The sequence below is a fragment of the Triturus cristatus genome, chromosome 2_2 (genome assembly GCF_964204655.1).
Source record: "Triturus cristatus chromosome 2_2, aTriCri1.1, whole genome shotgun sequence".
Classification (NCBI taxonomy): domain Eukaryota; kingdom Metazoa; phylum Chordata; class Amphibia; order Caudata; family Salamandridae; genus Triturus; species Triturus cristatus.
In genome coordinates, this window is record NC_140582.1 from 802,360,436 (window position 1) to 802,380,511 (window position 20,076).

The 20,076-nt window shown below is 44.7% G+C and overlaps 1 protein-coding gene across 1 annotated transcript in view; it reads left to right on the plus strand.

Annotated features, from left to right (window-relative positions):
- The first annotated feature begins 356 nt into the window (after positions 1–356).
- SCFD2 (sec1 family domain containing 2) overlaps positions 357–20,076 on the plus strand; it is a 1,689,485-nt gene continuing 1,669,765 nt past the window's right edge. Inside the window, exon 1 of the mRNA XM_085642103.1 lies at positions 357–1,209. Within this exon, the coding sequence (XP_085498229.1) occupies positions 447–1,209 (763 nt within the window). The 5' untranslated portion in view covers positions 357–446. The remainder of the gene's footprint in view (positions 1,210–20,076) is intronic.

Here is a 20,076-nt window from a genome sequence, read left to right on the forward strand (position 1 = left end):
CATTTTTTCTTGGTATCTGTCCTTTGTCCATTATCTCTTTAAGATCTGTGCTATGGTTCTAAATGTAATGATGACCTACATGGGTTCTGGATTGAGAATATGGAGTTTGGGGGAGTTCACTGCTTTGACTGTAGGCACGTACTGTGCTGCTGTATCTCCCATAAAACATTTAGAAAATATATGTCTGATGCCTTGGAGTTTATATTACAGTGGGACTGTTGGCCACCCTGGCGCTAAGTAATTATTTTCCTGGTACAGCACCCCCTCTTCCCCCCACCATCACTGTCCTTATAACTTTTAAACTTGTTTTTAAGGATAGTTGGTCTTGTACTAAGAAACACATCAACGATGGTGACGTCATCGTGCCGCGCCGTACTGTAGTTTACACGTCGTGATTTTGCTGTCACCTGGACTTTTGATTGTCGCTGCTCTCGGTGCACTTGGCAATGTCCTCATCCTTCAGCTCTGCCTCTGCCCAGGCATGGGAGCGCGTGCTGCCCTGCTTCCGAGGTTCTTTAGTGTTTCTGGACACTGCAAGTGCTGAGAGCCTGCACTGGAGCGCCGGAGGCGTCGGGGCTCTGTTGCGGGCTGGTGCACTTGCCGTTCGGGGGCTCACCGGACCGGTTGGAGACCCTGGACAATCCCGAGCTGTGCTAGTCCTGGACGGGCCGCCACGGGGTCGCGGACTGGACATGCTGCGGGATCTAGTGCTGGGCAGCTGCTTCCAGCATTGCCATGTGCTCCTCGTCTCCCCCGCTTCCCCCGAGGAGAGAGCGCGCCTGGAGGAACAGATCCGCCGATGGATGGGAGACGACACTGCCGTGGTTGAGGTGACGCACGTACCACTATCCTGGGCATCTCTGTCTCCGTTCTTTATTCTCGCCCCTGCTGTTGCCGCTCTCTTTCCACCGCTCCCCGCGGATTTTCAGCGCCTGTCCGGCCGATCCCGGGTAGAGAGGAAAAGACCGCTCCCCCCGGCAGCAGAGACTGAGTTGCCGGCTACTCTGCAAGCTCAGATACGTGGCCTGGCCCGTGAACTGGCCAGCCTCTTAGAGGAACTGGGGGTTCGCGAGGAGTGCTTCGCTATGGGCGCAGTCAGCCGACTCGTAGCTGGGGAATTGGCTGGAGACCCGCAGGGCAAGAACAGGAGGAAAACCGCGCCACACAGGTGCTCCCTGTTGCTGATCGACCGAAGCTTGGACTTGACAGGTAAAGATACACAATCAAATGTTTTAATACCGCGCTCCATAACGCCTATGCCATAAAACGTCAGGCGTTCTACATTCCAATTGTACACGCATGTGCATGTACTTGGTAATGTACTACATGATGAGAGTCATGGTCCTCTTGATAGCAGTTCTGCACTTCTTAATTTGATTCAGCCTCCCACCCCACGCTTGATACTCTTTTCAGTGCTTTCTCGGAACACATAGGTAAGGGGTTTGTCTAATTACTTTTTGTATAATGTTTTACTTTGGATGTTTCAACTAAGCAAAGGCTATACGAAATTCGTTGCTCGAATATTCAGAAAGACAATGTGAATAGACTACTGGCAGTGACCGCATAGATAAAAAGAGAAACTAAAACATTAGTCAAACTTTTTTTTTCGTCAAGCCCCACTTGAGTAAAAGAAACCAAATTGCCTAGGCTCCCCACTCTAGTCATATAACCAGTTACACCAGGTACAACATTTAATGGCAAATACTGCAAGTGCCAACTGAGCGTGTTAGTGGTGATTTGGATCTAATCTCAAAGATATCAGAAGAAATATGATATTCTGTGCTACACCTCAGCCTTCTCTATATTAAATGTGAAGTGTGTCCAACTGTTTACAGAGCACAATTTGCAGGGGTATGTGCGCATCTCACACACCGGAAAGGCTCTGCAAGGAACAGTTCAGATTTCTATAACGAACTAAGAACACATATTTAAAAGGCAGCAGGTGTAGGCTTTCTCCTCAAACCTAGAACAGGTACTGCAGATACATAAGCAGTGAGAACTTCCCTTCACATTCGACAAGTATAGCATGGACCGCAGCATAGCAATCTTTCTCTCCTGCAAAGCGCAGTTCAGCACAGTAATCAGCAATGCATAATTACCTCAGAATCAGTATGGAATGGGCAGCAGAGACCGTTGTGGGGAGCAGAAGCCTGCTTTTAGGCATTTTGTTAAGAGAGCTCTCAACATGCCCTCTTGTTACTTAAGACTGTCATCTTCAGGAAGGTTCGCAGAGACGAACATGCTGAAAAAGATTTGAGATTTTGGGTGAGATGGTAGACCGCACAGGGGACGTTGAGGGAGCAGAGAATGTAGGATCGGCTCCAGGGTCACCCATACCGGCAGTGCTGTCCCCCCACAGGCTACTGTTAGACTTGGAGTAGCCTTAATCATTGAGTCGCTCCTCCACTCCTCCCAGCTGCGTGTGGCCCAGATACGCGATGAGGAATGTGGATGATAAGGATGTCAAGCAAATGAGTATGCCGATCCCTTCCCCGCCCTCTCCCTGTTTTTAGGTCTCGCCTGAGCCTGTGAATGCGCCGCTCTGGCGAGACATTTAGTAAGCGGGTTTTCGAAGAGCTACGCACATGCTTTTTCCATCCACCAGGAGAACAACAACGACCACAACACCACCACCCTGCTCGACAACCTCGCCAACCTCGGACTCAAGCAACTGGTGACCGCCCCCACCCACCTCGCCGGACACACACTCGACGCCGTCTTCTCCTCCAGCAAAGACATCGCCTACAGCCACGCCACAGGACTCCACTGGACGGACCACAGCTGCGTCCACTTCACCTTCAAAAGAACGACGACCCACCACCACCAGCAACAGGTCGCCCGCAGAAGCTGGAGCAAGATCACAGCCGACCAGCTCGCCGCTTCCCTGAGCCAGCACCCTCCCGCCAGCTCAGCGAACCCCAGCCAGGCCGCCGACAACCTCACGAAGTGGATCAGCAACTGCGCGGACGAACTCGCCCCACTGAGGACCCCGCCCAGCAGACCCGGCAGCAAGAAGGCCCCATGGTTCACCGACGAACTCAAGAGCTCCAAGAAGAACTGCCGAGCCCTCGAGAAAGCCTGGAGAAGGGAGCCAACTCCGGACAACATGACCACCCTCAAGCTTGCCACCCGGAAGCACCACCAACTGATCCGCGACACCAAGATAACTGCATTCAAGGACCGGTTGGATAACAACGCACACAACAGCAAGGAACTCTTCAACATCGTGAAAGAGCTCTCCAACCCCAACGCCGGAAACAACGACATCACCCCATCGCAAGAACTCTGCAACTCCCTCGCCTCCTACTTCCACAACAAGATCGCGGACATACACAACAGCTTCAACACCCTACCGACGAACGCCACGTCCAACCCGACCGAACCACCGCCCCCCACCTCCACCCTCCGCGCCTGGACCCCGATCTGCACCGAAGAAACCGTCCGCATGATGAACTCCATCCACTCCGGATCTCCGACCGACCCCTGCCCTCACCACGTCTTCAACAAAGCCGACGCCGTCATCGCACCCCACCTGCGGGACATCATCAACACCTCCTTCACCACCGCCACCTTCCCTGAGAGCTGGAAGCATGCCGAACTCAGCGCTCTACTCAAGAAACCAACAGCGGACCCCACCGAACTCAAGAATTACCGCCCCATCTCGCTGCTCCCGTTCCCAGCCAAAGTCATCGAGAAGACCGTCAACAAGCAACTGGCCGCCTTCCTCGAGACGAACGGATCCCTCGACCCCTCACAGTCTGGCTTCCGAGCCAACCACAGCACCGAGACCGCCCTCATCGCTGCCACCGATGACATCCGAACCCTGATGGACAACGGAGAAACAGCGGCCCTCATCCTACTAGACCTCTCCGCGGCCTTCGACACCGTCTGCCACCGCACCCTAGTGCAGGGCCTCATCAACGTCGGAATCCAGGAGAAGGCACTGGAATGGATCATCTCCTTCCTCGACGGAAGAACACAGAGAGTCCGTCTACCGCCGTACAAGTCAGAGGCCACCAAAGTCATCTGCGGCGTCCCTCAAGGATCCTCGCTGAGCCCAACCCTCTTCAACGTCTACATGAGCCCCCTCGCGGCCATCGCACGCCAACACAACCTCAACATCATCTCCTACGCCGACGATACCCAGCTGATCCTCTCCCTGACCAACGACCCCGCCGCCGCCAGAGCCAACCTTCACGAAGGAATGAAAGAGGTAGCCGAGTGGATGTCGACCAGCCGCCTGAAGCTGAACTCGGAAAAGACGGAAGTCCTCATCCTGGGATCCTCGCCCTCCGCCTGGGACGACTCCTGGTGGCCCCCCGCCCTGGGCACCGCACCCAAACCGACAGACCACGCACGCAACCTGGGCTTCATCCTGGACTCCTCCCTCTCCATGACAAAGCAAGTCAACGCCGTCTCCTCGTCATGCTTCAACACCCTGCGCATGCTACGAAAGATCTTCCGGTGGATCCCCACCGAGACCAGGAAGAATGTCACCCAGGCACTCGTCACCAGCCGACTGGACTACGGCAACGCCCTCTACGCCGGAACCACCGCCAAGCTCCAGAAGAGACTCCAACGGATCCAGAACGCCTCAGCCAGACTCATCCTCGACATCCCACGACACAGCCACATCTCCGGACACCTAAGAGACCTGCACTGGCTCCCGGTCAACAAGAGAATCACCTTCCGTCTCCTCACCCACGCACACAAAGCTCTTCACGACCAAGGCCCAAGCTACCTCAACAACCGCATCAACTTCTACGCTCCCAAACGACACCTCCGATCAGCCAGTCACGCCCTCGCCGCCGTCCCCCGCATCCGAAGAACGACAACAGGAGGAAGGTCCTTCTCCTACCAGGCCGCCAAGACCTGGAACTCCCTCCCTCCCGACCTGCGCCTGACCCAAGACCACCTCGCCTTCAGGAAGAAGCTCAAGACCTGGCTGTTCGGGTAGTAGCATCGTAATTTTGCACAGGCACACAACCTATACTGTGTACGGAACTTGAATGGGCCTGGTAGCAACAGTGACTTGCTCATGCTTACATGTTTGTACTGTAACATTTACCAGTCTTGTTTATTTTCACTTTCGTAGATGTTTTTCTTATAGAAAAAACGTCCTATGTTGTAATGTCAATAGACATCTGTTTTGTTATTGTTGCATGTAGATACACTTCGTTCTTCACCCCAGCCTAGGAGCTTGGGGTTTCGCTTCAAGATCAGGTGAATAAATAGCATTTTGGAATTGTATTACCAAACCTGTGACCCATTCATTAGCTTACTGGTTCAGTTGTTCAACAATTTATTTGCACAGGTCCCCACTTTGTTTGTTATTTACATGGTGGTATTCGGCTAAAGGATCATCCAGTGAAAGTAGAACACCACTGCAGTGAGTTGCCTTTCTAAATTAACAATACTTGTTGATATGCCTAAGAAAAACAGCTTTCAGACCCTGGATAATCTTAACTGCGACTGAATGATTTCAATGCATGGACATGTTAACCGGCACCATGCTTCCAAATTCCAGCCGTTAGTTGTCCAGATCCCATGACGGGGCGCCAGAAATACTGAATTGCTATTGGTGTGGTTTTCAAATACTGCGCTCCTCTGCTGCTCCATCCCCGCTCCCCTCCCCCCCCCCACCCTCCCCAAAGTGGCCATTGTGGATTAGCTGGAAATCAGATTAATATAAAGAACACCATTTTATGTAAGATCTCCGATTTTTCTTTTAACACTTAGTGCACCCACAGTATCGGGAAATCTGCTCCCTTAATCTGCCATCTACTTCTATGTGCACAAGTCCAGTCGGTGTTCTAGAGTGTCTATTTTGTTTCTTCTGTAGCAGTCTTGGTCCATTGACTATGCCCCACATGTCCGACAGTATCCGTGATGGAACTGAAGACCTCAAGTTCCAGTACTTTGCAAACACCTGCACCTGAGTGACCCCAAGGCTTCTTGAAACTTGAACCCTAGTTTAACTTAGCGGCATGCATTAAATGTTTTATTTTTCGTCTTGTACGTTATATTAAATCGCGGTTGGGCCGAAAAATCCTTGTTTTTTCTCCTTAAATCGCCAGTTTAAGTACTCTTTCGCTTAAACCATAAATGAAACGCATATTATTTGCATAGTGGATATTACCCGTATTGATTGTGATAAACTGTGCACACTGTATTTAATTGCAACTTTCCCCCTATCTTACATAGTAAGGACTGCTTTCCTACAGCTGTCACTGGTTCCAGGAGACATCATGGGTCTATGTTTAGCATTGTATTTCCAATATCCTGTGTCTTGATCCAGGTGAAAAAGTAGGCATTTTCAACCCGGATACTGCTCGACGAGCTCTACATATAACAGGAGCAGGTAAAAAGTTTTATCTAGTCCATCACTGAGGCAATCAGTGGAGATCTAGGTTTGGGCATAATGTGAAATTCGAAGTCTTAAAATAATAGCTTATTAACCACATCCCATGTTGCCAACATTTACACCAGATAAAATGACTATAACAAAAATGTATTAAAACATTAAGAGGTAACATGTTAAATGGCCATATTTAGAGTGTGAGACCAAGTAGAATTGAAATAAGCATTGGCATAGCCAATAGGTCTCGCCTTTGGGACCTTATTGGTGTTTAGCCATGCAACAGTTGATGTTGCACCAAGGATATTGTGCTGCATAACTAAATTCTTATAAGGTCCCAAAAGTGAGACCTATTGGCTATGCCAATGCTTGTTTGGGTTTGTCAATGTTGTATGCCTTCTGGAATTGGGTTCGCCCTGCACCTGGTTCCCTTTGCCCCTTCCCCTTCTCACCCCCCACCCCCATTGCGCACTAGAGTTGGAAAAAATTATGATGTTTCGATTGAAATTCATAGCAAAGGGATGTGCCACTGCATTTTGTTAATTTTCCAGCTCTTGAACCCGTGTGTTTTGTATTGGATAAGTCCTTTTTGGCAAAATATTAATAAAGAAATATGAAAAAAGTCTGTCATCTCAAATGGTCATTTGTTCACCATAGACCGGCATCCAACCCTTAAAATGCCAACTTGTACCTCATCTATCAAAAAGTTATGAATCAGCCACTCTGCCAGTGTTGTCGGAGGCACACTTTCAGACTGCTTTCAAACCGTCTTCGGGAGTAAACATCTTATCTTAAAGTGAGAGCTGGGAGTGCTCTCTTTCAAAACATGAAGCAGAGAATTTTAATGACCAGCAGCACATGCAGCAAGATAGATCTGAGTCTTATTAAGAACGGTGCCTCAGACCAGAATATTTATCGGCTTTTTATTTTTAGGATACAAGCTTATTCCATTGAGCTTTATAGCACTAGATCAGGCAGGGAGAGAGTAATAAAAGGAAAATCAAAGGAAGACTTCATGATGGTGAGGGACCTGCAAGAGTAGGATGGCATCTGATATGTGTCATCTAGTTGGGGGTGTAGTGTAGAAACTGGGAAAGGAGACTTGAGAGAAGTCTTTTAAAAGACTTTATTTGGCTGTACTTTGTCTGGAACTGAATTCTATTATTGACCGACAGCCAGTGAAGAGTATGGCATGCATCAAAGACTGGTAAAACTTCCTATAGCTGTAAGGCAGTCGCATGGGCATAGCCGTGTTTTAAATCCTCTGCAGTAGGGTTGTCGGCTACTCTGGGTAGCCTATATAAATGGTGTTCCCATAGAAGATGTGCAAAAAAATGGTGGCACTGATTAAATGAGTCCAGTTCTGCAGATCAAATAAAAAACTCTTGCTCTAAGTTCACAAAACAGCAAACAGAGTGATTGGTCACAAGAGCTGGTGACACTGAAGCACAACACATGTAAAATACAAAATGATTCAGCTCAGTAATGCCCGCTGCTAACGAGTCTCTATGTACATGCCTCACCATCCTCCAAAACAAGGTATAAAGATGTAAGGGCAGTGATGGAAAAGAGGGTCGAAAAAAGTACCCTGGAAATAATCTGAACTAGCTCCTTCTTTAATTTGTTTTTCAGCAACATAGATACGATACCCTTTTTACAGAATGGTGGTACAATTCCTAAGTGGAAAGAAGGGTTGATAGCAGCATGTAAGATCGGGGCCTGGGTTGGGGACTGAGATTTTCATCTGGAGGATGTGATTGGCCGATTTAATCATTGGTTACTTATTCTTTGGAGCAGTAGCCGATAGTCCACAGTGTCAAATGCTGAAGACCGTCAGAAGGCAGGAGGGCGGCCACGCCTTTGCAGTCTACCATATTTTTGAGGTCCTCCACCATAATCTCCTAGGGACTCTGAATGCATTGAGGTCCTCCACCATAATCTCCTAGGGACTCTGAATGCATTAAGTGTATGCCTTGCCGAGTAAGTTGGTGGAATTCAGGAGGTTCAAATTTTGATGATGTCGTTTTGTTGTTGAACCAGGTGTTAAAGTCCCCAAGATACATAGATTATTTCTGGTCAGTGATGGTGTCAAGGATGGCATATGGAAATAGTGTTTTGAGGGGGTGGGTGGTAGATGAGCTGGCTGGAGGTGGCAAAAGTTCGATTAGGTGAACAAAATACCAGTAAGAACCAACACTGGAGTGTTATGTGGGCTTTGATAGAAGTTGGTTAAATATTTGAATCACTGCTGCTTCCCCAACAGTTTTGTTGTATTGTATCTTTTTTTCCCTTTGTTAATTAAGTTAATATAATAATTCCAGATCTCTAAAGCACGACTTATCACCCCTATGGGTATCCAAGCTCTGGGGCTGTTGGGGAGATTAAGTGAGCTATTGCCCAGAGTCCCATGATGCTGAGCTGAGCAGCCGCCAGTTCTGGGGATCAAATTGCGAGCCCCGTACTGCGGAGTCAGCCGCTGTGCCACAACTGAGAACAGCAACTGAAATTTAGAATGTAAAGAGACAACCATGGATATCTGTAGCTGAGAAAATTATTATTGACTGACATGGAACTCAATGCCGTTCAGGTGCTGATCTCCAAATTTTAGCTAAGGCCAAAGATGATTTGGCAGTGGAAAATGAAGTTGTAGTAGGGAATAGTCATTTACGCAAAATTAGACTAAGACAACATGATTTGCGCCTGTCACTTCTAGTGAATTTTAACAGTCCAAATATAGGTGGTGCAAAGATCTGGAAGATCAATCTCCTAATCTTCCACATAGCAGTCCAGCTTCAAAATATCGTTATTTAAGAGTGATCTGCACACACCATCCACCACATAGAATGTACATTAGTTGCAAATAATTTCACTTAACATAGTGCGCAGACTCCATCCATGTTCTTCTAAAAGGGTTCCTTTATTCACATCTTCAAACTCAAGTTTGTACAACACTGTTTTGCGGGATTCTGCGCTTATGGATTCAGATTCCGACATAGGCATAGATTATACATTTAGATAATGACTATACAGTCTGGACTATGAAAAAATACTTAGTAAATGTAAGATATCACAAACTGACTTCAAATTTAAGGTGTCCGAAAGATCTGCTATTCTAGAACGATCGCCAAATCTAATTATTAGTCAGCATAGGTGTTACCACATCACTAGCCCTGAATTATTCTCTTTTAAGAGAATAAATGCGTTGGCTACACTTGTGAATAAAGGAACCCTTTTAGAAAAACATGGATGGTGTCTGTGCATTGTGTTAAATGAAATACCTTGCACCTAATGTACATTCTGTGTGATGGGTGGTCTGTGCAGATGACTCTTATATCCGTGGTAGGGGATGGGTTTGTGCCAGCAGTTGGTTTGCCGAGTAAAATGCTTGCAATATCTCGGGATGCCTTTTGCACATCTCAAGTATGAAGATGAAACCAAGCAAAAACTTCAGCCGGCTGTCAATGGATGGCAATGTTTAGTATTGAGTGAAGTGATGTGTGAAGCGTAAGATGAATGAAGTTGAGCAACCCCCTTCATTTAACACCTTTTGAATTGTGATACAAACTAGTCTTGGTACAACCATCACTTAATAAGTTGAATACGTATGTGCTGATTGAAATTAAATAATCCGGAGGAAGTTCCACATGAATAATAATTCAGGAACTAAAGGTCTTGGAGGCAAGAAGTACTTGTAGAATCTGTGATGGAGTTAAACAATAAATTGGACTGAACCCTGAAAATGAACACTTTTATCATTTTAAACACAAACTTTGAGTGAAACGTTTGGTACATACTGGATGGAAAGTATTAGGAACAAAAACTTGTGCTTTCTGGTGGTTCTAGACTCTTCAGAAGGGCCAGCACCTTTCTGCTGAAGCAGCAGAAATTCCATATAAAGAAAACTTACAATCTAGCTTTCTCGGTTATCACCTGAGAATGTGGAACTCCCTTCCCCCTGAAATAAGGACAAACCCCTCAATGGCATCCTTCAAAAAAAAGTTAAAGCGCAATTGATGAACAAATTCTTGTCCTAGACCCCCCCCCCCCCCCCGCCCTACAAGTTCTCTAAGACTCGTCCTTTTTTATTACCTGACTCTTTTGATAGTATTTTGTTATGTGGGTTCAGAGAGTTACTTCTTCTTGTACTTGTTGGTTACTTTGGGGTTGTAATTTCTTTTTTTCTTTTTCGTTAAATTAAACACACAGACAGAACAAAGATTATATATATATATATATATGTAATTTGATCAGAAAAATTGTGACATATGTGAAACTAAAGATATATGTATTAATGGTGGTTATTTATTTGACATTTGTAGTTACCTTTGACGAAGGGCTCGTCAAGCCCGAAATGCATTGGGTTGCAATAAAGAGAAGGGCTTCGGACGATACATGCGTTTTCATCATTTTTAGGTCTCTCCTAACAGCGTGCATGCGCTGCTCTGCGAGACTTATTGTAAGGGCTTCAAAAAGCTCACCGTACACACGCTTGTGCGTGTGTGGCCTATTGCTTGCAGTTACCTGCATGGCGCCATATGTTTTGAATTATCGTGCCCAGACACTGGCACGATAATTAAAAACATATGGCCTGGTGCACGTGCGGGAGGCTGCATTCCTTGAATTCCTTGCGTCTTTAAGATAGTAACACAGTAAAGGATTCGAAATAATTTGAAAAAAATACACCTCTAAAAGCAAAAAGAATTATGTGCAATGAGAGAATCTTTCAAGACGCATGTCGAATACAGATGGGGAACAGTTGAAAGTGTGAATACCACGTGGAAGATAGCATGCATAGGTGGGCCTTATATGTGAGTAGCATTGTATTGCGCTGTAATAATTCTATAGCACTTCATACTACTTGAATGGCCTTCAAGCGCTGCCTGGGTGGTCAGTTAGGTCACTATTTATTGTGGGGAGTGTATGAGGAGCAGGAAAGGAGGTAGGTGTCACCTGAGAATGGACAGTGCGTCAATGGGAAAGACAGCGTCGGCTCCCAAAGCTTTGCTCCAAATGTGCTTATTAGCACTGAGAGGCGCCCCCATCTGCAGGCCAGGCTGTCAATCTCTCATCCATTTGTGTCCCTCAGTTTGTCATGATGTCAATCAATCCCCTCATCCTTTGTTTGGCTGCCATGCGGCGAGAGGAGAGCTCATGCCTCATGTTTGTAAATGGGCAGTGTGCGTGGTGTGCTGGTTAGCAGTTGCCCGGCTCCTCTGCTGTGTAGTAGTTGACCCCCTTTTAGGGTGGCTCATGGTCGATTGAGTAAACGTCTGTCATCAAGGCTGGCTGGGAACCACGACATAGAATTTTATTCACACTACAGGGAGGGAGACCTCATCCTCGAGCTAGAACATGAACTGTTGCACTTTCTTTTAAAAAGACAACCCCTCTCCACCCTTTCTGGCTGTGCTTCTAGCAAGAAAATGCTTCCTTGTTGAAAAGAAAGTCTTTAGTCCTTCCACGTCACGCCACATCCCAGCTTAGTTTTTTGTTGTCAGTAGCAGGCTGGACCCCTCTGGCTAATTTCTGACGTATAAAAAAAGTAGCAGGCTAGAGCTGAGGGTGAGGATTCCTTGGACAGGTGTAAAAGTGTTGAGTTCTCCATGTAATGGGGCACGACTTTTGCGCATCACTAACAGTCTCTGAATTTTTTTTTGCCACCTGGCAAGTTTTTGTACTGATATGACCAGTATTTCAAATGTCCAGGCCAGTACAAAAATTAGGAAAATCCCCTAGAGCTGGAAATTCTTTCCCTCATCAGTATATACTTAAAACATTAAATGTAAGAAGAGAGCAGCCTGTGTTCTAGAGCTACCTCAATGATGAATGACTGATAGTTAATGTAAACAAAGACAGTAAAGCTATGTTAATAAGCATTGGCTTAGCCAATAGGTCTCGCCTTTGGGACCTTATAAGTGTTTAGCCATGCAACACTTGATGTTGTTGCACCAAGGATATTGTGCTGGATAACTAAACACTTATAAGGTCCCAAAGTCGAGACCTATTGGTTATGCAAATGCTTGTTTATCGTGTTCTCAAGAGAGGCCGGGTTGGGCACAGTTTGAGCATTGGAAGCTTCCCCTCTTTGAAATGATGAAGCATGTCACATTATGTGAGTGAGCCATCCTCGTCCAATTCTTGGAATTTTCCCCCCAAAACTAGGAGTGATGTAGGTAGAGATAGCCGAGATGTCAAATATCTTTGTTATGACTCCCTAAAATAGCGAACTGAGTTAAGCACCAGGGTATCATGCCATTTTTGTGGTTTGATCAGTGACTAAGGGCAGGCGTGAACCCACTAATGCCCTGTATCTCTCCTCTTATGTGATAGAATAGCTTAAATATCCTAATCATAAAAACTAAAGGTGTCTTACATAGGGCTTCCGAACCTGGCATGTTCAATGAAGATTAGAGAGACAAAAACTTGTGCTTTCTGGTGGTTCTAGACTCTTCAGAAGTGCCAGCACCTTTCTGCTGAAGCCGCAGAAATTCCATATAAAGGAAACTTACAATCGAGCTTTCTCGGTTATGGCCTTAGAATGTGGAACTCCCTTCCCTCTGAAATCAAGACAAACCCCTCAATTGCATCCTTCAAAAAAAAGTTAAAGTGCGATTGATGAACAAATTCTTGTCCTAGAACCCCCCCTGCCCTACAAGTTCTCTTAAGACTCGCCCTTTTTTATTACCTGACTCTTTTGATAGTATTTTGGTATGTGGGTTCAGAGCGTTACTTCTTCTTCTTGTACTTTTCGTATTTACCTTGTTGTGTGATCAACTAGCTTCCTCCTCCTGGGCATTTGTAAATTGCTTCAATTATTCTTAATCTGCGAATGTCCAGGCCCGCTCTGGCACTTTTCCCTCACCCGTGTATATTACTTGACTGTTTATGATTAAGTCTAGTTCTGTTGGCCTAAAGAGTTTCTCTTCCTGTACTTTTTCGATTACCTTTTTGTTTGATTTATATGCCTCCTCTTTCTTTCTCTATTGTAAAGCACTCTGATGCCCCCATGGGTCTTGTTCGGTTTTATAAAACTTTTAAAACACATTTTCAATTATATACGTGTTGAGCAGATATACGTTTTCATATTTAATTCTGAATGAGCTATTCAGCTCTTGGATATTGAGCACCCAAATACCACTTCCTATTCCAGTACCCAGAGAAATAACTTATCTGTGGAAACAAAATTATTTGTGATCAGTTGTATCCTGAGGTGCAACTGTTAAACCTGTAGGTTGCCTTTTTATAGTACCAGTTAAACTACCATTAGGTCAAGAGTAAGGGTGCCCTACAAATTATGAAGTTAACTGTTGGGCTGCCGCAAGGCTGCAAATATTCATGCTCTGATGATGTTTGTTTTATTCCTTTACAAATTCTAAAAGTTTGTGGGATGGGCAAACACTAAAGGTCTGATCAATTTCTTAGGGGACATGTTTGTCCCCAGATATAGTGACAGCCAACTGTGTTCCGTTTGTGTCTTTGGAGACAATGCACACTCCCTCACTTGAGCTATTGACAGGAAAGCCAGTAGTGACACAGTAATGGAAAAAGGCAAGTCAGGCTTTGCAGTAAAACAAGGTACAGGTGGTAAAGGGGTGTGCTTGGCGTAAATGACTAAAAGTTGGATACAGATAGTGAAATTCAGGGAAGATGGAGGATGATAAGGTGTGCAATAAGTCAAAAGTAGCTATGTGGTATGGTGATGCAGAAAAGGATACACTGAAAAGTTAAACTGTAGAAATATTTGAACTGAGAAATTAATTGGAGGTTGAGAACTGGTTTATGAAGTTCTGATGATTCTGTGCAAGTTGAGCTTTGTGATAAGTGAGGTATTAGGGTAGAATGGACCAGTACATTAAATGGGCAGGCACTGAAGGGAGCCTGTTGTCACCCTAAGACTGATACCAGGGGCTGGTTTGATGCAAATTGTACCAGAGTAGGTATTGAGCTCCATAGGCCTCTGAATAACAAGCCTATAGTAACGGAACATATTAAATCAGCACGTGCACTCTATGAAGTGGACCTGGAGTCTAGGAAGTACCAGCTAAAGGAAGATGCATGGGAAGCACTCCAAAAGGCGAGTGAATGAATAGACAGTGTATCCTTTTGGAAAGTAATGAATGCACCTTATTTTAGCGATACCACCGACTCCAATATGGAAGCCCAAATACAAGCTCGAAAGTGGTTGGATTATTTCTCTAACAAAGGGGTCTCCAACCGCTTCAGTAATAAGAGCTACTTATGTTAAATGAAGGTCATCCCCGGCTACTAATGTTATTAGTATTGTAATAGTGACCACATCAGACAAGATTATATAAGTGGTCACCATATGAAAGATGATTAGCAGTGATCACCTCAGTGCACTAGGCAGTGTTGCCGCCAATGCCTCTTTAAATATTCAGCTTCAGCTTTAAATATATTTTGAAAATTATGAGGTTTCAAAATGCACAAACTTTTTTGTCTTCAATACACACTTTAAAATTTTGGTTAACATAGGATAATTCAACCAACCAAAAGTGTCTAATTTAGTAGGCTGGGCTACACACAGGAGAGCTACTTACAGGTGGGTGGAGAGTTGCCAGTAGCTCACGAGCTACTCGTTGGAGAAGCCTGCTCTAGCATATATATTTTGGAGACCATTGGAGACCAATGAGCAGATACCACCCCATAATTTCCAGGATGCTGACAGGGGGATCTGTTCGCATCTGACATTTGATCTTCAGGAAGTACAGAGGGCTCTGAAGGAAGTATCAGTGGGAAGGCCCGGGTCCTGACGAGGTTCCACTTAATGTATTCTGTGAACCCATAGACCTTTGGGCACCATTGATCACAAATGTTTTTAATGCTATCACCAAAGTAGGTCCACCTTTAACTAGGAGCACCTCAATTATAATCCCCATTTTAAAAAAAGGTGACCAATCCCTCCCCAAAAATTATAGGCCCATATCTTTCTTGGATTCAACAGTGAAGGTGGTGGGCCGTGGTTTATTTCACAGATTGGGCTATGGAAAACAATATATTAACAGATCCCCAGTTCGGTTTTGAAAGAGGATTTGGTACGATGGGCCAATGTTTGAACCTATCTTTACTTATAGAAAAACCTACAGCTGCAAAAGAAAGTACAATGTTTCTTTCATTTATGGACCTGTCTATAGCCTTCGACTGTGTATCACACTCTAAACTCTGGGTAATCATGGCTGAATTGGGAATAGAGGAGGCAATTATTACCTTTATTAGACAAATGTATAGAGACGCAAATGCTTGTGTTTGATATAGGCAGAATGATGAATGCACTGGTCACTTTAAGATTGAGAGGAGTAAGACAAGGGTGCGTACTTGCCCCTTTCCTCTTTTCTTGTATACAAACAGGGTGGATAAAGCATTGAGTACAAGGTCGTAGGATACACCCTAAATAGCATTCTTTCCTATGCCTACGGTGCAGTGTTAATCTGACTAACAGGCATAGGGCTCCAAGGGCTGATAAACGACAATATTGCTTTTATGTAAGACCTTGATTTACAAGTTAATGCTTCTAAAACCTTTATATTGACAAGTGGAGTTAGACCTATGAGAAGACCAGTGCATACCATAAAAAATATTTGAGTTATGGAGACTGCAACATTCCCGTATCTTGGAATTTTATCTGATTGATAAATACACCTGGAAACCTATGATCACAAACAGGGTGGCCCTGTTCGAACAAGCCGTACAGGGTGTACATAGATTCATGAAAAAGTTGGGTGCCAAACCAATCAAAGTGCTTTTAAAAATGTACGCATGTTTGTGACAATTGCTTCTTATGGGGCTGGTATTTGGGGTTTCCAAAAGTACAAGGGATTCAGTCAGTAGAAAACGTGTTTATGAAAAACCTCTGCCGCTTAGCTGCTCCAACGCCATAATCCATGAGGAACTGCGTGCCCCCTGCATAGTAGACACTATAACATGGCACCTCTTCTACTCTGGCATTCACTATGGAGAAGGGAGGACATGGTTTTCACCAAATTGATTGTAAATGATTGTTTATGATTACATGCGGCGCAGTAAATTCCTTGGCTCGCCTACATAAAATCACTAAGTGCAGAGCTTGGATGTCCCGATCTGTATAATGAACTGAGTTCTTGTTTGAATATTACTAAGCTCTCTTTAAAGTACATGTATTTGAACAAGACACAGACAAAAAGGGCAGAGGGGATAATCAGAAATCTTTTGTAGCTGCATATCATTTTTTACATTTTTAAGAGGGTCTCCAGTTATATTTATCGCAAATCTAGAATTTACAACACGTTATATATTGACAAGATTCTGTTTTAATCTTTTACCTTTTTTGATTGACTATCCAGAAAACTGTTTTTCTTTTGTTGACCATATTCTGTGCCCTTGTGATGGCGTTTCCATTCAATCTACTTTGACATCATGCTTTTTTGTACATTTTATGATTCCCCTAAGAATTTTTGATCCTTATTTTTAAAAAAATGGGCAGGTACTGCACTTCTTTGATTTAAAAGGGAAAGTACCTGCACTTCTACGCTCTGCTGCAATTCATTCAAAGGGAGAGTACCAGCACTTCCCCTAAGCAAACATGCTCTGTAGCTAGTGAGTACCAGCACTTTTGTATTTACATTTAAAGCACTGAACTAAAGACTTAAATGTATGATCGGGGAGAGAATTTGATGGCTGAAGCCAGTGGACCCTCAAGTGGGAAGAGTTCATGGAATCTTGAAGACAAATAAGAGACTGACATTATAGTTAGAAGATTGTTCATTGGTTTAAAACCTTAGTTTGGTGTTCTTTTATAGACGGAGAGTCTCTGTCCTTGTATGTGGAAGATGGCACAGATGGGCACCGCCAGTGGTCACTCAGCGGGTTTAAGTGATCAGACATAGATCAGACACACTCATTGCTGCTCATCCCTTTTGGTTACACTGGTGCAGCTTGCCTGTCATTTCTACTGTGTGCAACATAATTCGTTTTCCGAAACTTAAAGGCTGACTTTTTACCCTCACAAGTTGATCACGAGTGAAACATAACCAACGTTGTACTTACATGGAATAAACAACTGAATCGCCTACCTACCGGTGCTTCTTAGTTACAAAAAAAGCAAGCACGTGCCTATGAGTCCCAGAATTCAAAGTGTTATTCGGTGTTGGGGTTGGTGGATAAAACTAATAAATGCGCTAAAGGCATCTAAACTGATATGGGACATCTCAAAAAGAGCTATTCTACAAATTGCACACATTTAACTTTGCAGTTCTCTCGAATGCAATTTGAAATATTTTCAAGCAAATAAAAGCAATGAATTCCCCAAGTGTTCTTAACCCACAACAGTAAGAAATAACTCTATAAAACCAGCATGGGGAAGTTCCAGTATACGTTTGTGAAAACACCCAAGAGTTGCAAACCTTAGTCAGCAATGTATTATGTGATCTAACTAATTAAACATTATTCACTCACATCCCAATTACTCCCCTCGTGTGAAATCATCTGGGATATTTCTCTCAAGATTTTCATAACATCCTCTACATGAAAAATTGTCTAACCAGTCAATGGGTTGCGGCTGTTGAGGAACACCCGGAGACACGCTGTTCAGGCTCTCCCATGAAGCAGTTCAAACAAGGGAAACACTTTCAAAGCATGCATGCACTCTTTAATAATAAACTATATTGTATCATATTCTGTGCGACCAAGGATTTTGAATCCGACTTCTGCAATATAACTAAAGCATGCTCACAGAAGAGACGGTGCAAATTATTGCATCCTCAGTCCAAACAATTTTCAAAGACCTTCTATTGTCCAGGAGGCTGAGCTAAACTTGCTTTTTATGTTAACATTTCTATAGCTTCTTGTTTCTATGCAAACTTCACATGAATTAGTATTTTTAATACTGAGCATTTTATTTAGTGGTACTACAGTGCAGCTAATGTTGATTAGACAGTGCAACTCATGTTGATTAGTTTCTGATATTCAAGGCATGCGTAGTAGACAAGTCTCACCTCCCACCTTCGCAGCATCTCAGCGGACCCCTTAAATCAAAAGGAGTTTTATGATCGATCAGAATGCTTACTTCCACATTATGGTTTTGTGTTTGGGGCCACCAAGGACAGCCTAGGAATTAAAAGCAGCACTGTCAAATTTTGTCAGACTAGGCATACTACTGCACATAGCAAGCGAGAGTTGCAAACTAGCCCTACCAGTACAAGATGGAATGGGGGGGGGGGGGGGGAGGGCGGTCTTTTCATCCCCAGTAGTGGAGCGTGGCAATCAAAGTAACCAGTGTGTTTTTCAAATAAAAAAAAAATGTTTGTGGTTGAAAACATCAGGCTCGGAAAGCCAACAAACAACATTCCATACACACGAGGAAAGGCAAAATAGTGTGGCATAACTAACTCAAATGGCAAGAAGCAAAATAAGACATGTACCCGGGACAGTAGCCATGGGAGGAAACGGCACACCAAAAGGAGGGACAAATGGCCACGATTTACCATTGAATTGTAAGGAATTTATAAAGGCACACGAACCAACGCTTGACAAGTGATGGGGATGCTGAAAGCCTGCAGAGGCGATACAGCATGTCTCGAAGAGACAGCGCATGTGCTGCCTAGGCGAGACCTAAAAAGAGCTGTCGCTCAAAGAATGCAAGTATAGAGGTGAAAGTAGGTCTCAAAGCTGTCAAATTAATTCTGTGGATTTGTCATTAGCTGTGCTTTTTAAATGACTCTCCGAGACCAGGATGTCTATGGGTCACATGCATTGTCTGAAAACCTTTCCACTACTTCAGCTCAGATCAGCTGGAAGAAAACATTAGACGGTTGGTTTCAATTTGAAGATCAAGAAAATAGTCCTAGTGTGAGACATTGCTATAGGCACAGCCGGATGCAATGTCTTAAGATGAACACCTGGTTGCTTTTAGTTCTTCAAGATGAGACCGAAAGAGGCTTGGGGCTTTTGAACTATTTTGACTGGAGCTCTCAGTGAAGCAGCTGGATAAAGGCTGCGTTTGAGTTATGTTTGTGCTAAGGTTTGAACGCTGCACAAATGCTCTTGAATAGGATGTCATGCTGTCAGATCTGCTCAGTGACTTGTGGGTTTTTACAGCAGAGTGATAAGAAACATGTCTTGCTTAGTACCTACGTTATTGAACTGGGAACCCTTGTATGGACGCTGCTCTTGGGTAGTCTCCTTAGAATAGCTCAGCGGTAATACTCTTTATCTTTGTGCCTTCCTTTTTAGGTCTCGCCTGGCGAACGCAGCGCGAAGCGCTGTCGCCAGCGAGATCTATTGTTGCTGACTTGCCTCGGAAGTGGGACAGGAGATGGGCACGCGCAGGCTCTTGGCGGATTTGAGTTGGTGTACGCGCTTACAGCCACGCGGCGTGCACATCTCCTGTCCCCCTTCCCTCGCAAGTCAGCATGCAGTTTCACTTTCGTAAACATTCACTCGTTAAAAACGCAGCATTTGGGCATCCGCAGGGCTTTTGGCGCTTGCATGTAACGTGTACAGCTGGTGCTTGGTGCCGTGTTAATTAGGCTCGAGGCAGTAGTTTCTTTGTGAACGCGCTCATAAAGACTCGGGCCCCTCTCAATTCCTGAACTATGGCTATGGCGCAGCGGTAAAAATACAAGAACCACACCAAAGAGGTACGATGGACCTGCGCCACCTGTACCTTGGTACCCACATGCTGCGGTAATTACCTAGCCCTCGAACTCCAGTGCTCGCGCCCCTTG